Consider the following 14,734-nt stretch of genomic DNA (forward strand, 5'->3'; position numbering starts at 1 on the left):
CGACAACAAGTTGCACGAGTTTGTATGTACCTTTACGTTACGTCAGATGAATTATCCAATCACGAGAGGTGTTCCAGCAGTGCAAAGGTCTCAAGTACACGACTATAAAGTATATGTATAATGACAAAAGCATTCATCTCGCTCTCTGGTGGAATCAAAAGTCAAACCCCGTCAACAAGACAAAGTACATATCTAAAATCTTGAATATAATAGCATCTCTTTATGCTAGCCAATACAAAATAGGCAGTACGTATTCCAGTCGTTACACAACCGATCTCTGGTCCCACCGTTTAGGCGACGTGCCGAACCGTACCTACCTTCGTCGACCGACATATATGGTCGAATAGAATGACTTTCATTGCACGCATGAGTGTACATGCAATGTATACGCTTCCTTTCATCATCTCTATTGCAATCCACATACAAGTCACAAGCGTTCCGGTACATCTACCAAGGCTTATGATGTTATACGAGCTTCTTCCAAGGAGAAACAACAAGAAAAACCCGGACACCAGGTCCACAAGTAGTCAAAGGACTAATCTCGAAATTGCCCTCTTTCGCGAACGTGCAGAAGCAAAGTTTGTATTCTCCTTTCTGGATGCCGCGGAATAGGGAATACCGATTTCGTGCGAGGAATGTAGGAACCTTGCTGCTCAATTGCGAGATGCTTTGAATGGGTCGACCGCATGATCGATTTGTCAAGCGATTGCTGTACGAGATCGAACTTGGGTATTTGTGCTGTAGCCAAAGTATGTTAGTCCATACTAGCATGTACAGTCGAGCGTGCCACGCTTTTGACGACGGCGCCGACTGGTGATTCACAGGTACCTATCAAGTCCTTGGGATCGGATTACGGCCGTGTTGATCGAAGAGAAGACATCTACAACAGCCTGGCTCCCCGATGAAATGGCAAAGCTCAATCCATGCTACAGGACATCCCCAAGTACTCCGAACCCAGTTCATCCAGATTCTTACAAATCAGACGTCCAATGTCCCTGAATCCATCTCTCGCACTTCGTGGCCGCATACAGGTGTCGCCATTGGAGCCTGATCGTTCGCTTTTTACTCTGAAATTACGCCATTCAAAGTATCCTACAGGATTAGCCATGCATTCCGCTCCTATAAACTCTAGACCCGAGCTTTGATTGAAAGAATGCGGGGAATTGATCCGCCCCATCTCCTTGCGGTGAGTACACAGCAAGGGGTCCTACAGAATTCCAATACTGATGTTACCTTGGTACGAAGTACAATATTCTTTTCGCGCATTTCATTCCATCTTGTGAGGAGGTTTGAATGGAGTCAGATCATGATGCCTTTGGTAGATAAAAGTATCTCAGTCTGCGCTTTCATTTCCAGTGTCTGTTCAGTGTCCTTCCGGATTATCTGCCTTCGACGACTTATTGAACTTTACTTTGTCTCGACGACTTGACGAGGTGAAAAGCCTAGTCAATACTTTCCTTAATATTTCCGTACGAGACTCACGCTCATTCTAATTTCGATACCATGGCCCCGGTTAACTTTGGATATGTTCTCCTTTGGAGTGTCTCTCTTTCATCCGTAGTGGCCCGTCCAAACGGCAACAGCAACCAGGCAAAGCGACAGCTTTTGGGCTCTGCTGTACCTTCAGGTGTGCCTTCACCCTCCCCATTACCATCCATCTCTATCTCGGCATCTATCCCAGCTAGCGCCGCGATTCCATCCGCTTCTGGTGAGCTTGATCCTACTCCTTGTGTGGATTGTTCGCTGATCCGTGTCTAGCTGCCGCCGGAGGCCTTCTTGGAGGCCTTCCACTCCTAGGTGGCGTCACTGGCTCTCTTCCTGTTGTTGGGAGTGCGATTGGAGGCTCTTCTAGTCCTCTCGGCGCTGTAACTGGCGCCACAGGAAGTCTTCCCGTCGTCGGAGGTGTTCTTGGAGGCGCTTCCAATCCCCTCGGTGCTGTAACTGGCGTCACAAACAGTCTGCCTATCGTCGGCGCTGGGTCCAGCCCGCTCGGTGCCGTTACTGGTGCCACGAGCAGTCTTCCCGTCGTTGGAGGTGTACTTGGAGGAGTCTCCAACCCTCTCGGTGCAGTGACTGGCGTTGCAGGTAGTCTCCCCGTCGTTGGAGGCGTAGTCGGAGGGGCCTCCAACCCTCTCGGCGCAGTGACTGGCGTTACAGGTAGTCTTCCCGTCGTTGGAGGTGTGCTCGGGGGCGCCACCAGCGGAAACCCGTTGGGAGCCGTCACCGGCGCAGCATCTGGCGTCGTCAACACGGCAACGGGGGCGCTCGGCTCCGTTCCTGTTGTCGGTGGTGTTGCCAACACTGCTTTGAACACCGTCACTGGTGCAACTGGCAGCTTGCCCGTAGTTGGAGGCATCCTAGGTGGTGCTGCCCCTGCTGCTCCTGCTGTTGCTGCTCCCTCAGCTGTGCCCAACCTCAGCCCTGCTCCTCTCACCGGTGTTAGTATCCTGATCAACATGATGAATCGATGCTGATGTGTTTAGATCCCCGGAACCGACCCCGTCGGAGCTTTCTCTATCAGCGTGATCGCTACCTTGCTTTCCTTGTTGAAGAAGGACCCCCTTTCTCTCTTTGCTCCTGCTCGTCCTATCCCTGCTCTCGTCAGGCGTGATGCTCCCGAGCTTGCAGAGCGTGACATGGAGGACCGTATGCTTGCTAAGCGTCAGCTTCCCGGTCTTTCTCTTCCCGGCCTTCCCTCTCTCTCCAGCGGTCTTCCAGGCGTCGGCGTTGGTGGACTTCCTTCTAGCGGCATCCCAGGTACGTGCTCTGATGATTGATGACTAGACACGATGACTGACCATTCTGAAGGAGTCAGCCCTGATCTGGCCTACCTTGTTGGCTCCATCGCCAAGAACATTGCCATCCCAGGAGGCAACGGTCTCGGTAGCGTCACCGGCTCCATCCTCTCCGTCCTCAACGGCATTGTCCCCAACTTCCTCTTCCAGCTCCCCGTTGTCCAAGACTCCGTCGCTACCTTCGGTGTTCTCCAGCTTCTTTCTTCTATCAACCCGGCCAAATTCTCTACATTGGTCGGCCTAAACAGCCTCACTGCTCTCAGCCAGGCTGCTAGCACCATCCCCGCTGGTGACCTTGCCTTCATTAAGGGCCTCCCCGTCGTCAACGACCCGAGCAACCTCATCAGCACCATCACGGGTTTCACCGACAACATCTTGAGCCTTCCCGGTAACGTCGCCAACTTGAAGGCCAGTGTTGCCGTCCTCTCCCTCAAGCACTTGGGATTGTCCGTCGCTGGGCTCGGCTAGATCATTGCATCAAGCAATTGACACTCATAAGACGTGAAACCCAATGACGGACCCCAGGGATTTTGCCCATGGAACTCCTCACATGTTTCATGCACCAGGTGGTGAATAGCAACAATGACGGGAGAGATTCGAATTTTCGTGCTTCTTAGCTTGTGCTTCTAGTAACTGTGTTGATGTAGTCACAGGCACAAAGCAATATGTTCCGTAGTTGAGTTAGTTTCATTCGGCTTTTCGAAGATGTAAACAAATGAAAATATGTGTGCATTGGTGGAATACCTAATCCCGTTCTTTCAGGAAAACCATGTGATACCGTGACCTCTGTCCGCTGGTGTAGTTGGAGTGGATCCTATGATGGCTGGAAATGTTACGATTAGCATTTCAAAACAGTCATCACCTGCTGTATTCTGACTGATGTATCACAGCCACTGCAAATAGTCAGGGATTAGCTCAGCATATATCGTTCCCAGACGCAGTTCCGAGAAAAATGTGGTTATTCAGACTGGAAAAAAATGTAGCGCCCTACCATGGGCAAATTAGACGCCTTTAAAATTTCCCAAAAACACGACCCGTAACTTATGAAGCACTATCTCCAAAGGTAGTGGCAAATTGGGAAACAACTATGTACAAAGCAGTTTTTTTTAATGGACCGACCAAAAAGGCCACGGGATCTCAATGATCCGGTGCAGCATAAATGTCGATCCGCAGACTCAACGAGAGGAAATCTAGCACTTGAGGGCGAACTTGGGCTTGCGGTCGGCGGTCATGGCGCCCCAGGTGGTCTCGTCGGCGACCTTTCCGTTGTCGCCGATGGAGGAGGGCTTCCAGGGCTCGTCGAAGGCCTCGAAGTAGAAGGCGTTGAAGCCCCAGTCGAGGAGGGAGCAGAAGCCGTTCTTCCAGAACTGCTCGGCGTTCTTGGTTCCGCCCTTGGCGTCGTCGTAGTCGGTGCCAACTAGGATGAAGTTAGTGATTTGGTGGTTCGTGTAGCATTTAGGATAGTGAGGTGAGATACGTACCAGCAGTGGGCCATCCGGTCTCGCCGTTCCAGATCTCGGGGGCCTTGTCGTGGCCGCCGGCAATCTTCTCAATGTGGGTGACGGCCTGGAACATGTCGTCGAGGTAGACGTGAGTGGCATTGCTGATGTCGTCACCCTGCCAGAAAGCGAAAGCGTTGATGAGGATGATGTCGGCGGTGCCGATGATGGGGTCGGCGGTTCCGTCGGCGTACTTGTTCCAGCTGTCGGCGGTGCCGACCTTGATGTTGCCGCCCAACTCCTTCTTGACCTGCGAGATCTTGTCCTTGAGCTCGCTGCCGGTGAAGTTGCCTCGGTAGAGGGTCTCGGAGCCGACGGTGACGGCGTAGATGGAGTCGGAGTAGGACTTGACTACGCCCTTGATGGCATTGAGGTCGTTGTTGAAGGATTCTTCGACATCGGGCCTGTTAATTGAGATCGAATTAGTCTATGCAATACAAATGCGTCATTTGTTCGGGTTTTGCCCTGACGTACCAGATTCCGAGCATGACCTTGAAACCCTTCTTCTTTGCAGCAGGAAGAACAGTCTTAGCGAAGTCGCAGTCGTTGGCGGCATATCCTCGAACGATCTTAGCAACGGAGGCCTGGGAGATGGCATCGAAATCGGCCTCGTAATCGGACTGCTTCTTGCAGTCATCGTTGGGCATTTTCGTGCCCAGGGCGAAGCCCATGGTACCGGCGGCAGATACGATGGCGGGTGCAGCAGCGAGTGCCGTCGCGGCAATAGTCGAGAAACGCATGTTGAGTTGTTGAATGTGATTTATACGGAAAGTTGGATTAAGGAGTATGGCCTATGGTGGCTGTCGGTGTTTGCGGTAGGACGCGTGAAGTTGGGTGTTCTTATAAGAACAAATGAGTGACTGGTAGAAGAAACCAATGGATAGAGAATGACACAGCGAAGGAATGACTGTACACACAGAAGTGCAATGAAGAGGGAGAGTGTGGAGTGAGGTTCAACTACTTTGACGACTGATGTTCGAAGGAGAACGACAAGGGTTCTCCATCCACTAAACCGGTTGTGGTATGTTTGACCCGGCCAAGCGGACAAGCCAATCAACGGCCGCTTGTGCCTGGTCCAGTCCGCGGGAAAGGGGCACGATGTTTGGAACCAAGCTCCTCAAGGAGGTTTGGTAAATGCTTATTATCGATGTCGCTTTCCAGCACGTGGAAGCCACAAAATGCTTTTACGTCGACATGGTACCAACTACCAAGTATCAATCAGAAGCTGAATTGCACACATTTAGCGCAGCGTGTTTCCATGCCGGATACCTTGGATGAAGGTATCGATCACTATGTAGGACAATGTGTGATATCAAGCGTTAGAAATATCAGTTACTTTTTATTTCTAGTAATGTCTTGAGGAAACAGACGCTCTAATTCCTGGATCATCTCGAATGCACAGAAGGTGGTCCATTCGCACTCAGCCTCAGCGGGTGCGCCTCAGTATTCAGCACAAACTCATCCAAGCTAATCAAATCCGGATCCGCAAAGCACAAATAAAAATACTTCAACGTCTCCGCCATCCAAAAGCTCTCCATATAATCCGTCTTCTTGCTATTCAAAACCGTAACATCATCGATCGCCGCATTCGCAAGCGGCGTATCCGTCGCCTTAGCCACCGCCTCAAACATCTCCCACGCTATCTCGCGGAATGCCTCATCGCCCGTGATGCGCCACAGCACGAAGATGGACTCGATGGCTTCGGGGCGGAGGATGTAGCGCGGGTCTTTAGCTGTCGTGAAGCCCTTCGGGAGGTGCGGTTTATTTTCGGGGCGCTTCTTGCGTCCAGCTTCCCAGACCTCTTCGTCCCAGGTGCAAGCGGACTGGTCGGGGCAGATGATCATGTTGTAGCGCTCCGGCATGATGCCCGTGGGCATCGACTTGTATGCGTATGCACAGCCGCGGGCTAACTTTGCGCCCGTCTCGACGTACGATTCGTTTTGGAAAAGGCGGCCGCCGAGAGCGAAGAGTCCGCCGATGAAACAGGACAGGTGCTCGCTCTCTGGATCGAGACGAGGACCGCTGTCCAGGACGTCGCAGTTTCCTGATATAAGGATGTCTTCGTTGTTCGGGACCATGGGTCGGAAGAATAGATGCTTTGAGGCAGTGTCCATGAACGTTTTCGACATCGTCTCGTATTTCGCAGATGAGGGATCCTCTGATCCCAGCAGTGCGTGCGCTTTAGGTAGATATTCGTACAAAGAATCTGCGTTGCCGGCGATGGTGAATTGATAGCCAGACACGACATTTTTGTCTCGCATTGACACCATCATTGGCCACATTCCCGGCAGCAAAGTCTCGTTCTGGTGTTTATGGAAGACATCCATGACTTGTGATACTGCAGCATAGTACTTCGAATCACCGGTGATCTGGCTCAGCCTGCTGAACTCAAGGGTGATGGTACCAGGACTTGCGGAGACGACTGACGATTCGACTTGAAGTCCACCACCCAGCTTCGCTTCTTCGAAAGAAATGAAGTCCACCGGCATGCCATTCGGCGTATTAAACCCAGCATAAAGCAAATCTCCAACCTCAATTGCCTTCCTCTTCAAAACCTCGCTCCCACTCAAATCATACGCCGCAAGCAGCCCTCCAAGGTACCGAATACAAGTCTCGAACGTATTCACCCGTGCGGACGTACTCTCCCCGAAATCAATCGTCGCCACCGCAGCCACCGCCTTATGAAACTCCTCCCTCATCCCCATCATCCACAGCGTATCCAAACTATCCACGAGCGTCGCCGCCCAGCCCGAGAACTGATCCACATACTCCCCGGAGATAGGCTTCAACGCATCCTTCATCCACGCATGCTTCTTATAGCTCCCCCAGCTCTTCTCAAACACCTTCTTCACCGCTAACCGCCTCTGCTCCTGCACCGCCGCCTTCGCCTTCGAGTCCTTCCAGAACCGGTGCTGGATGCGTGGCCGCTTCGCGACGGGCGGGGGGATCTTCGGCGTGAGAGGCGGAGGGTACGTGAACTCGACTGTGTTCCATGCGAATGAGCTTTTCGTGGCGGTTATGGGCGCCCCCGGAGCGTTCATGTATCGCGCCAGTGCCGCGGTGTTCTGCTCGCCGTCGCGCGGCTCATGGTGGATGTATGTCGTCGGCTCGTCGGGGAGGACGTAGTAGAGGAATACGATTAGGACGGCGCATACGGCGACGTGGCGGACGCGGAGCCGAGGCATGAGTGCGTGCTCATTAAAGCTTGGGTTTTATGAGGTGGACATGTGGTTATCGCGGGGACGAGGGAAGAGGGACTGGTGATATGCGCTCGTGAATGAGCTCGGTTCTGTGGCCTGAGGAATGGGGTGTAATGTCGATGTTGGCGCTCGGGCTCGTTTGTCTGCAATTGCTCTGCGGTGCTGCGTCGGAACACGATGTGTGAATTGAAGAAGAATATCTCTTTGTGGGACTGTTAGGTGTACAATGCTAATAGAGATATATATGTCAAGGTCGAGGTACGGGGTTTGCGATAGTTAACTCCCCGCGTCGGGAACGCAGCCCTGGCAACGGCGCGTTTCATGAACGAACACGATGTGGCGATTAGTCACCGAATGATACTAGTCAGAAAATCAATTACACAGTAAGTTAGTGACTTCAGCATGTTGTGAAACATAAGAAAGTATATTCTTTACAAATATCCAGAAAACATCGCCGAAGTTGTGCAATTCAAGAGGCGCCAGGGTCATTGCCGTGAACCATGGATGCTATGCTGCTCTGCCGCCGCGGCCGCTAAAAACGCCTCCAAAGCGGCACAGGGACCCGCGATGCCGACCAGATTCGTTCGGTCTTGTACATTTTATATATCCGCAATCGGATCCTCCTTAGCAATTTTCATCACAGAAGAGAGCATTGGGAAGTGGTTATAAGTAGACATTAAGTAAATTCTTTTTGTTAGTGGGTATGCGAAACCGATGCTAAGTCTAATGCAAATATGCTTGCAGGTATCTCAAGAAAAAACCAGGAAAGTTCCCACCCTGTGGACCAGTTCAAACGCTAATACTCATATGAAAGATGTGATGCAATGTGATGATCGGCCGTTTTTGTGCGAAGGCCTAACCTTTGATGCCAGGTATTCGGAGCTGGTAATGCTCTCTTCTAATTCCTAAAGCTCTCCCTCGTGTTCACACGATCAATCGCGTAAGGGTTATCAGGGAACTCTGCGCCCCTCGCCGATCGGGATGATCTTGTTGTCCGCACACTCCTTGCACTTCGGCCGGTGCGGACTTTGGTGAGATCGTTGCTGGCTTCGTTGCCGGTCTTGATCTCCTCGAAGCGAGGTTTCTCGACCTCCTCGCCTACGCTGCTCGTGGTCTCCTCGGCATGAGCGGCCTGGTCCACGGAGGCGGTGCGGGAGCTATCCTCAGATGCTGCTGCGGCGGCGGCTTGTCGTGCGGCCATTTGTCCGCGGATACGCTCCATGAAGGCGTCGGCTTGGGCCGCGTACTTGCACTTCTGGCGGATGGCACCGCCGTACTTGTAGAAGAGGAAGGGGAAGGGTAAGCAGGCGAGGGCGAGGAAGGCGGGGATGGTGGATGCCCAGTGGATTCCAAGGTTCTGGTACATTTGGATGGTGAACAAGGGGAAAGCTGCACCGAAAAGCGAACGGATGATACCGTTAGCGGCCAAGACGGAGGCGGCGAAGATCGTGTAGGCGTCGATCAGGTAGTTCATGATACTCAAGAAGATCAAGACCATGCCGAATCCGAATGGGATGGCAGCCGCCACGCTAGCTTGCCATGGGAAATCGGGGTAGTTGGTCCAGGCGAACCAGAAGAGACCAACGGGCAGAACAATGCCTCCGAGAATGGCCTGGGGCAAGCGGTCCTCTGGAGTTGCGAATCCCCTGGGAGAGTTCTCGACGCACTTGGCGTAACGCCTGTTGTCGTAGAGAATCGTGTAGGCAAGGGCGCCAACCATTCCAATAGCAACGCCAATGAAAGGCAAGCCACCGACACCCTCGTTCCAGCCGCGACCTACACGATAGACAATGGGGAAAGCGCCGAAAAGCATGTAAAGGGTTCCGTAGATGATAGCCTAAATGATTGGTCAGTGATATTGTACGTGAGGCACTCAATTAATCCCAAACTTACCATGTAGATGCTGAGCAAGAAAACGATAGGCTCGCGGAAGAGAAGAATCCAAGGCCTCTTCAAGCCAGTGGAGAATGCCTCTCCCAAAGTGACCTTGCCCTGGTCGATATCGGTCTGCGATCGGTAGACCTTGCCGGTCAATTTGGAGAGAGCCTGTGCTCGCTTCCTGAGAAGAACGGGTGGGTAGGTCTCGGGGACCATAAGAACTGCAGCGAAGAAGACAACGCCGGAGAAGATTGCCATGAGGCCTTCAACCCATCGCCATCCCTCGGTCATGCCCAAGAAACCACCAACGATTGGTCCGAGAACAGGACCCATGAACGGTGCAACACTGAAGAAGCTCATAGCCTTGCCACGCTCCTTTGCCGAGAAAAGATCCGCAACGACGCCACCAGCGTTGGTGAGAGGGCTTGATCCAAAGGAGCCGCCGAGGAATCGCATGATGAGGAGGGTCCAGATGTTCTGAGAGCCAGCGGCTCCAGCGTTGAATGCCATGAAAGCGCCGAATGTGCCGAAGAAGACGACCTGGCGGCCGTACAACTCACTGAATGGTGCCCACAATAATGGCTGGTTCGAGTCAGTACAAGCGGCAAAAAACAATTTCTCTTGGGAATTGACTACTTACACCTAGAGCGAAACCGACGACGAATAGGGAAATTCCTCCAGTGCACAGCAATTGAGATGCATTGAACTCAACCATTATTTGTTGGATTCCTGGTTTTGAAGTCAGTACAGATAGCTATGTAACAGTTCTCGGCGAGTCATACCTCCAGCAAATGCAGACGAACAGAACGAAACGCAGAGAGTAGCCACGGCCATGTTAATGCACATGACCCACTTCTTCGAGCTCTTCCATGTCATGGGATTCCGGGGATCATTGTCCATCCATTCGACAACGTATGGGTCCTCATCTGTGCCAGAGCCTTGGTAATCCCAGTTCACGATCTCGTGTGTGAGAACGCCCTGGTCAGTGAGCAGAGTCCAGTATCTGATTTTGTCGTGAACCGATCCGGACTCGAGGTCCTTGATTTCTTTCTCCACCATCTTTGCGGGTTGTGGCTGTCGGCCGGGAATAACGAGAGTTGTGGCGTCCAAACGGTGATAATGCCGATCGAGTGATGTAATGATAGCGCGAACCAGATCTCAGGGAACTGACTCGGAACTTCGACCTGTGTGAAGTAGCAAGGACGCTGGGAGTGTATCTGCCCTTGGCTTTTTGGTGGAACGTAAACACAAAGATCGTCAACGGTGAAGGGGGGACGTCACATCAAATATGAGAGGGCACGCAATGACACCATCATGCTGGGTTGGCAACCGACCAATTTCTTCTCATCGAGGAGCCACAAATGTTCGGCCGAGCCTTTGGCACATATTCCACCCAAGCGCCCTATCGAAAGCAGTAAGGGATTGTGTTAGGGCCAAGAATGTCGCCCAACAGCCAATCTCCTTGCCCGCGCAAGGCATAGCACTCCCGTTAAACTGGAGCCTGACTGGGATGGCAAGGGTGGAATCGCACGAGGCGTTCCGGCGTGGCTTTCCAACTTGAAGTCTTGAAGGATCTGAGAGATATCGAAGTCTGACACCTTACCCCTTCCGGAAACTGCCTCGGTACATCTCTTACAGAAAAAATGGTTCAAAGGCGAAAGGGCGGACGGTCGGACATTTGGTAAGATGGACTTTTGCACTTTTTTCTCTTCAATTGCAGGCGAATGAAGAAAAAAGTGTTCTTCCTTTCCAAACTAATCCCCCGATGCTTATGTATCGGACTTGAATGTGCAAATCAGTCATCAACAACTAAGGAACATATACGTACCACTACGGCCTTGACGCAGACATTTCTCTCCTAGCCTTATGCTAATTCCTTTCGCTATACTTACCTCCACTGTAGAAAATCACCATACATATAGATACAATACGATATGTACCTCCATACACACGCATGATGCCCAGATGTGCATGTTTCTTTTCTTATCTTTACACGCACGACAAACGGTGCTATTAAAATAAGGGGGGCACCGAGTCGTCGGGACTCGGACGCACTTGGAAATGCTTCGCCATGGGCCAAAGACCCGTTGCAGCATAGGAGCTGATCACCCGATATCGCGGGTCTACCCATTTACAGATGTAGCGCCTCCGAACGACTAAGGCGCGTTGTGGGTCAGGGAATTTTTCTAGACGCTGCCACCGAGTCGCGACTCATGTAAGTTGCTGAGGGCAAGCTACCTTAGGTAGAGGTAACTATCCCACGAACAGTGCTTGTGGCGACGGGAGATTGGATCTGTGGCAAGGGTGCGGTTGCTCGTTCGACTGTTTGGCTAGATGCTTGATGGCCTTCGTCGGTGCTCATTTGACTCCGTTCTACCGTGTGGAATGACTGCAACGGTGGATCGGAGCCTCCGAACTGGTTGTTAATGTTACGTCTTCGTCAGTCGACTGACTAGTTGACGTGGACGGTGGTACCATTTGCACATGCAAATGTTATCTGATCTGAAGCACCTTGCTGGATATCCATCTCCTCTTGAATAAGAGACGATTCAGCGCCAGCAATTACTATACATGCCGTGGTCATTTTCTATATTCTCGGTCAACTTCATCTCTGGCTAATTGATATCATTGACGATGTATAACGATAGTGCAAACCTAGTGTCCTACGGTCAACATTTAATCTCCCATGCCCCCACATCTATATTAACAACAACATGCCAACTTAAGTCCAACCTACACTCTAGCCCCCTTCCCCCTCTTCTCCAGATATACAACAACCCAATCGTCTATCCACCGAATAACATACCTATAATGCCAGTATCCGTGGTAGGGGTAGTAGACAATCATCGATAGCTCACATCAGGGGTTTTGTGATGGGTGTGAATCATTTCGAATACATTTTCACAAATTTGATCTGATAATTTTCAACTTTATTTTGGTTTGTTTATCTCTTTACTTATTTCTTCCCATTCTGGGTATATGTCATGTTGTAGCAAACATGACGGGTTCTCTGACTTGATATGCATCCTAATATCGAGAGCTTTTTCTCCTCCTTAAAATCTATCCAAAACATCATCATCGTTAAGATCGTGAGATTAATTCAATTTCAACTTTTCCTTCTCTCCACTTCGTTTTCTGCTTTACTCGTTGCTGGGGTAGATGACCTTCTCAGTAGGCAAGTACTCCTCCTTGATAGACCTCAAGTTGACGAATCGGGAGAGCAAGTTCGCGCTGCCAGCCTTGTCGTTGGTTCCGCTAGCACGCGATCCGCCGAAGGGCTGCTGTCCGACGACGGCGCCAGTGCACTTGCAGTTGATGTAGAAGTTGCCAGCCGCATCCCTGAGCTTGTCCTCCGCGAAGCGGATGGTCTCGCGGTCGAGCGCGAAGACGGCACCGGTGAGCGCGTACTCAGAAGTGGAGTCGATCTGCTCGCACATCTTCTCGAAGGCGTCAGCGGGGGCGTCGTCGTAGACATAGGTGACGAGGATGGGGCCGAAGAGCTCGCGGGAGAGGAGCGGGTGGTTGGGGTTGGTGGTCTGGTAGATGGTGGGGTGGATGTAGTAGCCCTTGCTGCTGTCGTAGGTTCCGCCGACGAGCAGCTTGAGTTCGCTGTCGTTCTTGGCCTCGTCGATGACGCCGGAGAGCTTCTTGAAGCTGGCCTCGTGGATTACGGGGCCGATGAAGTTGGTGAAGTCGGAGGGGTCGCCAATCTTGAGGGCCTGCGTCTCCGACACGATCTTCTCCTTGAACTCGGGCCAGATGGACTTGGGCACGTAGAGGCGCGAGCAGGCGCTGCACTTCTGGCCTTGGAACTCGAAGGCTCCGCGGACGGTCTGGATGGCGGCGTTGTTGACGTCGGCGCTCTTGTGGATGAGATGGAAATTCTTGCCACCGGTCTCTCCCACGATGCGTGGGTAGCTCTGGTAGGTTCCCTCGGTGATGCCATTGGCGATTTGGCCGTAGAGCGATCGGAAAACTGCGGTGCTGCCGGTGTAGTGCAGGGCAGCGAATTGACGGTGAGACAGAACCTCCCGTGTGACCTCGACTGCGTCACCCGGAGTGAACTGTATCACGTTGGGGGGAAGACCAGTCTCGACGAGGATCTTGTAGATCAGCCAGTTCGAGGCGATGGCGGCAGGCGATGGCTTCCACACTACAACGTTACCCATCAGGGCTGGTGCCACGGGCAGGTTTCCGCCGATAGCTGTGAAGTTGAAAGGGCTGATAGCGTACACGAAACCTTCTAGAGGCCTATACTCAACGCGGCTATTGATAGTCAGTACTCTTGATCCTTCAACTCTCGGAGAACTCCAATGCTTACTTCCAGACGCCAGGCGAATTGTGAACTGGCTGGTGACCATAAGTCTCCTCGGCGTACTTGACGTTGAATCTCAAGAAATCACACAGCTCAGCCGCGGCGTCGATCTCTGCCTGCCAGGCGTTCTTTCCTTGTCCCACCATGGTCGTAGCCATGATCTCGTAGCGGTACTTTGTGGAAATGAGGTCGGCGGCCTTCAAGAAGACGGCTGCGCGGTCGGCGAATGGAAGCTTCTCCCATGATTTCTTAGCTTCGAGAGCAGAGGCGATGGCGTCCTTGACATCTTTGGCATTGGCGTTGGAGTACTTTGCGACTACGTCTGCGTGTGATGAGGGGTCGTGCTGGGTGAGGATGGAGCTGTTTGTGACCTGTACAGATTAGAACGAGATTCTAACGATGTTGAATGTGGATGTCGTACGTGTTGACCTCCGATTGCCAGAGGCACTTCGACGGGGATTTGCTTCTTCAAGGTGGCGATGGCGCTCTGGAGTTTCTGGCGATCGACTGATCCCTTTGTGTAGTGTTGCTATTCAAGTCAGTTGAAGGCCTCCAGACATCATCATAAGGATTGTACACACGTTAGGCTCATTGTTGATTGTGGGAACCTTGAAGTTCGCAATCGTTGCTGCATTCCTCTTGCAGGTAGCTCGAGAGCGAGGAACAGCGGAAGAGAGGGAGCTCAAAGGCCTGGAGGATCGGGACAACGGTGTGAGAGTCTTTGAGGACGCCATTGTGACTATGTGACACTCTGTGGAATGGAATTTCTAGAGATATCTGGACGATTTATCTGCCTGTGTACGCTGCAGTTATGTAGTCGTGTAGCATGATGATGAAATAACGAAGCTGTGGTTCAAAGCCGACGCAAGCCGCAGGTCTGGCTCGTACAAGTGCGTCTCGAAAGCGGGGTGACCGCTATCGGACATGGCCATACGATGCCATCAGCGTCTAAATGGACCTGGGGAACTTTTCTTTTTTCCAATCCACTTCGATGCCAGAGCATTTCGGGCTAGAGGTTTGCCTGGAATAGAAAGGCTTCGTATTTGG

At 52.0% G+C, this 14,734-nt stretch overlaps 5 protein-coding genes across 5 annotated transcripts; 1 reads left to right on the forward strand and 4 right to left on the reverse strand.

The window, feature by feature from the left end:
• Positions 1-1,503: 1,503 nt before the first annotated feature.
• BU24DRAFT_447404 (uncharacterized protein) lies at positions 1,504-3,263 on the forward strand (the record flags this gene model as incomplete). The annotated part of the gene is made up of 4 exons (XM_033530821.1): positions 1,504-1,708; positions 1,759-2,438; positions 2,484-2,757; positions 2,809-3,263. 4 exons carry the CDS (start codon positions 1,504-1,506, stop codon positions 3,261-3,263), a joined length of 1,614 nt encoding a protein of 537 aa, XP_033387110.1.
• Positions 3,264-3,985: 722 nt separating this feature from the next.
• Positions 3,986-5,034, reverse strand: BU24DRAFT_341997 (glycoside hydrolase family 17 protein; the record flags this gene model as incomplete). The annotated part of the gene is made up of 3 exons (XM_033523297.1): positions 3,986-4,212; positions 4,277-4,698; positions 4,769-5,034. The coding sequence occupies 3 exons, from the start codon at positions 5,032-5,034 to the stop codon at positions 3,986-3,988; spliced, it is 915 nt and encodes a 304-aa protein (XP_033387111.1).
• A 581-nt stretch (positions 5,035-5,615) lies between these two features.
• BU24DRAFT_418319 (glycoside hydrolase family 47 protein) lies at positions 5,616-7,941 on the reverse strand. Its single transcript, XM_033526952.1, has one exon. It carries the CDS (start codon positions 7,477-7,479, stop codon positions 5,680-5,682), a length of 1,800 nt encoding a protein of 599 aa, XP_033387112.1. The 5' UTR covers positions 7,480-7,941; the 3' UTR covers positions 5,616-5,679.
• A 451-nt stretch (positions 7,942-8,392) lies between these two features.
• Positions 8,393-10,431, reverse strand: BU24DRAFT_342089 (MFS multidrug transporter-like protein; the record flags this gene model as incomplete). Its single annotated transcript, XM_033523303.1, has 4 exons — positions 8,393-9,331; positions 9,388-9,954; positions 10,013-10,101; positions 10,155-10,431. The coding sequence occupies 4 exons, from the start codon at positions 10,429-10,431 to the stop codon at positions 8,393-8,395; spliced, it is 1,872 nt and encodes a 623-aa protein (XP_033387113.1).
• Positions 10,432-12,283: 1,852 nt separating this feature from the next.
• On the reverse strand, positions 12,284-14,546 carry BU24DRAFT_418321 (delta 1-pyrroline-5-carboxylate dehydrogenase-like protein). The gene is made up of 4 exons (XM_033526953.1): positions 14,269-14,546; positions 14,109-14,216; positions 13,694-14,058; positions 12,284-13,638 (listed from the first exon to the last, which is right to left on the reverse strand). The coding sequence occupies exons 1-4, from the start codon at positions 14,419-14,421 to the stop codon at positions 12,513-12,515; spliced, it is 1,752 nt and encodes a 583-aa protein (XP_033387114.1). The 5' UTR covers positions 14,422-14,546; the 3' UTR covers positions 12,284-12,512.
• Positions 14,547-14,734: the final 188 nt, after the last annotated feature.

The sequence above is a fragment of the Aaosphaeria arxii genome (genome assembly GCF_010015735.1).
Source record: "Aaosphaeria arxii CBS 175.79 unplaced genomic scaffold BU24scaffold_2, whole genome shotgun sequence".
Lineage (NCBI taxonomy): Eukaryota > Fungi > Ascomycota > Dothideomycetes > Pleosporales > Aaosphaeria > Aaosphaeria arxii.

Excerpts from the sequence above, each read along its gene's own strand:
- BU24DRAFT_418319 (XM_033526952.1), bottom strand. The coding sequence starts at position 7,479 with ATGCCTCGGCTCCGCGTCCGCCACGTCGCCGTATGCGCCGTCCTAATC.
- BU24DRAFT_418321 (XM_033526953.1), bottom strand. The coding sequence starts at position 14,421 with ATGGCGTCCTCAAAGACTCTCACACCGTTGTCCCGATCCTCCAGGCCT. Across the intron at positions 14,217-14,268 it reads CAATCAACAATGAGCCTAAC|CAACACTACACAAAGGGATC; the intron begins GTGTGTACAATC and ends TGACTTGAATAG. Across the intron at positions 13,639-13,693 it reads AATTCGCCTGGCGTCTGGAA|CCGCGTTGAGTATAGGCCTC; the intron begins GTAAGCATTGGA and ends GACTATCAATAG.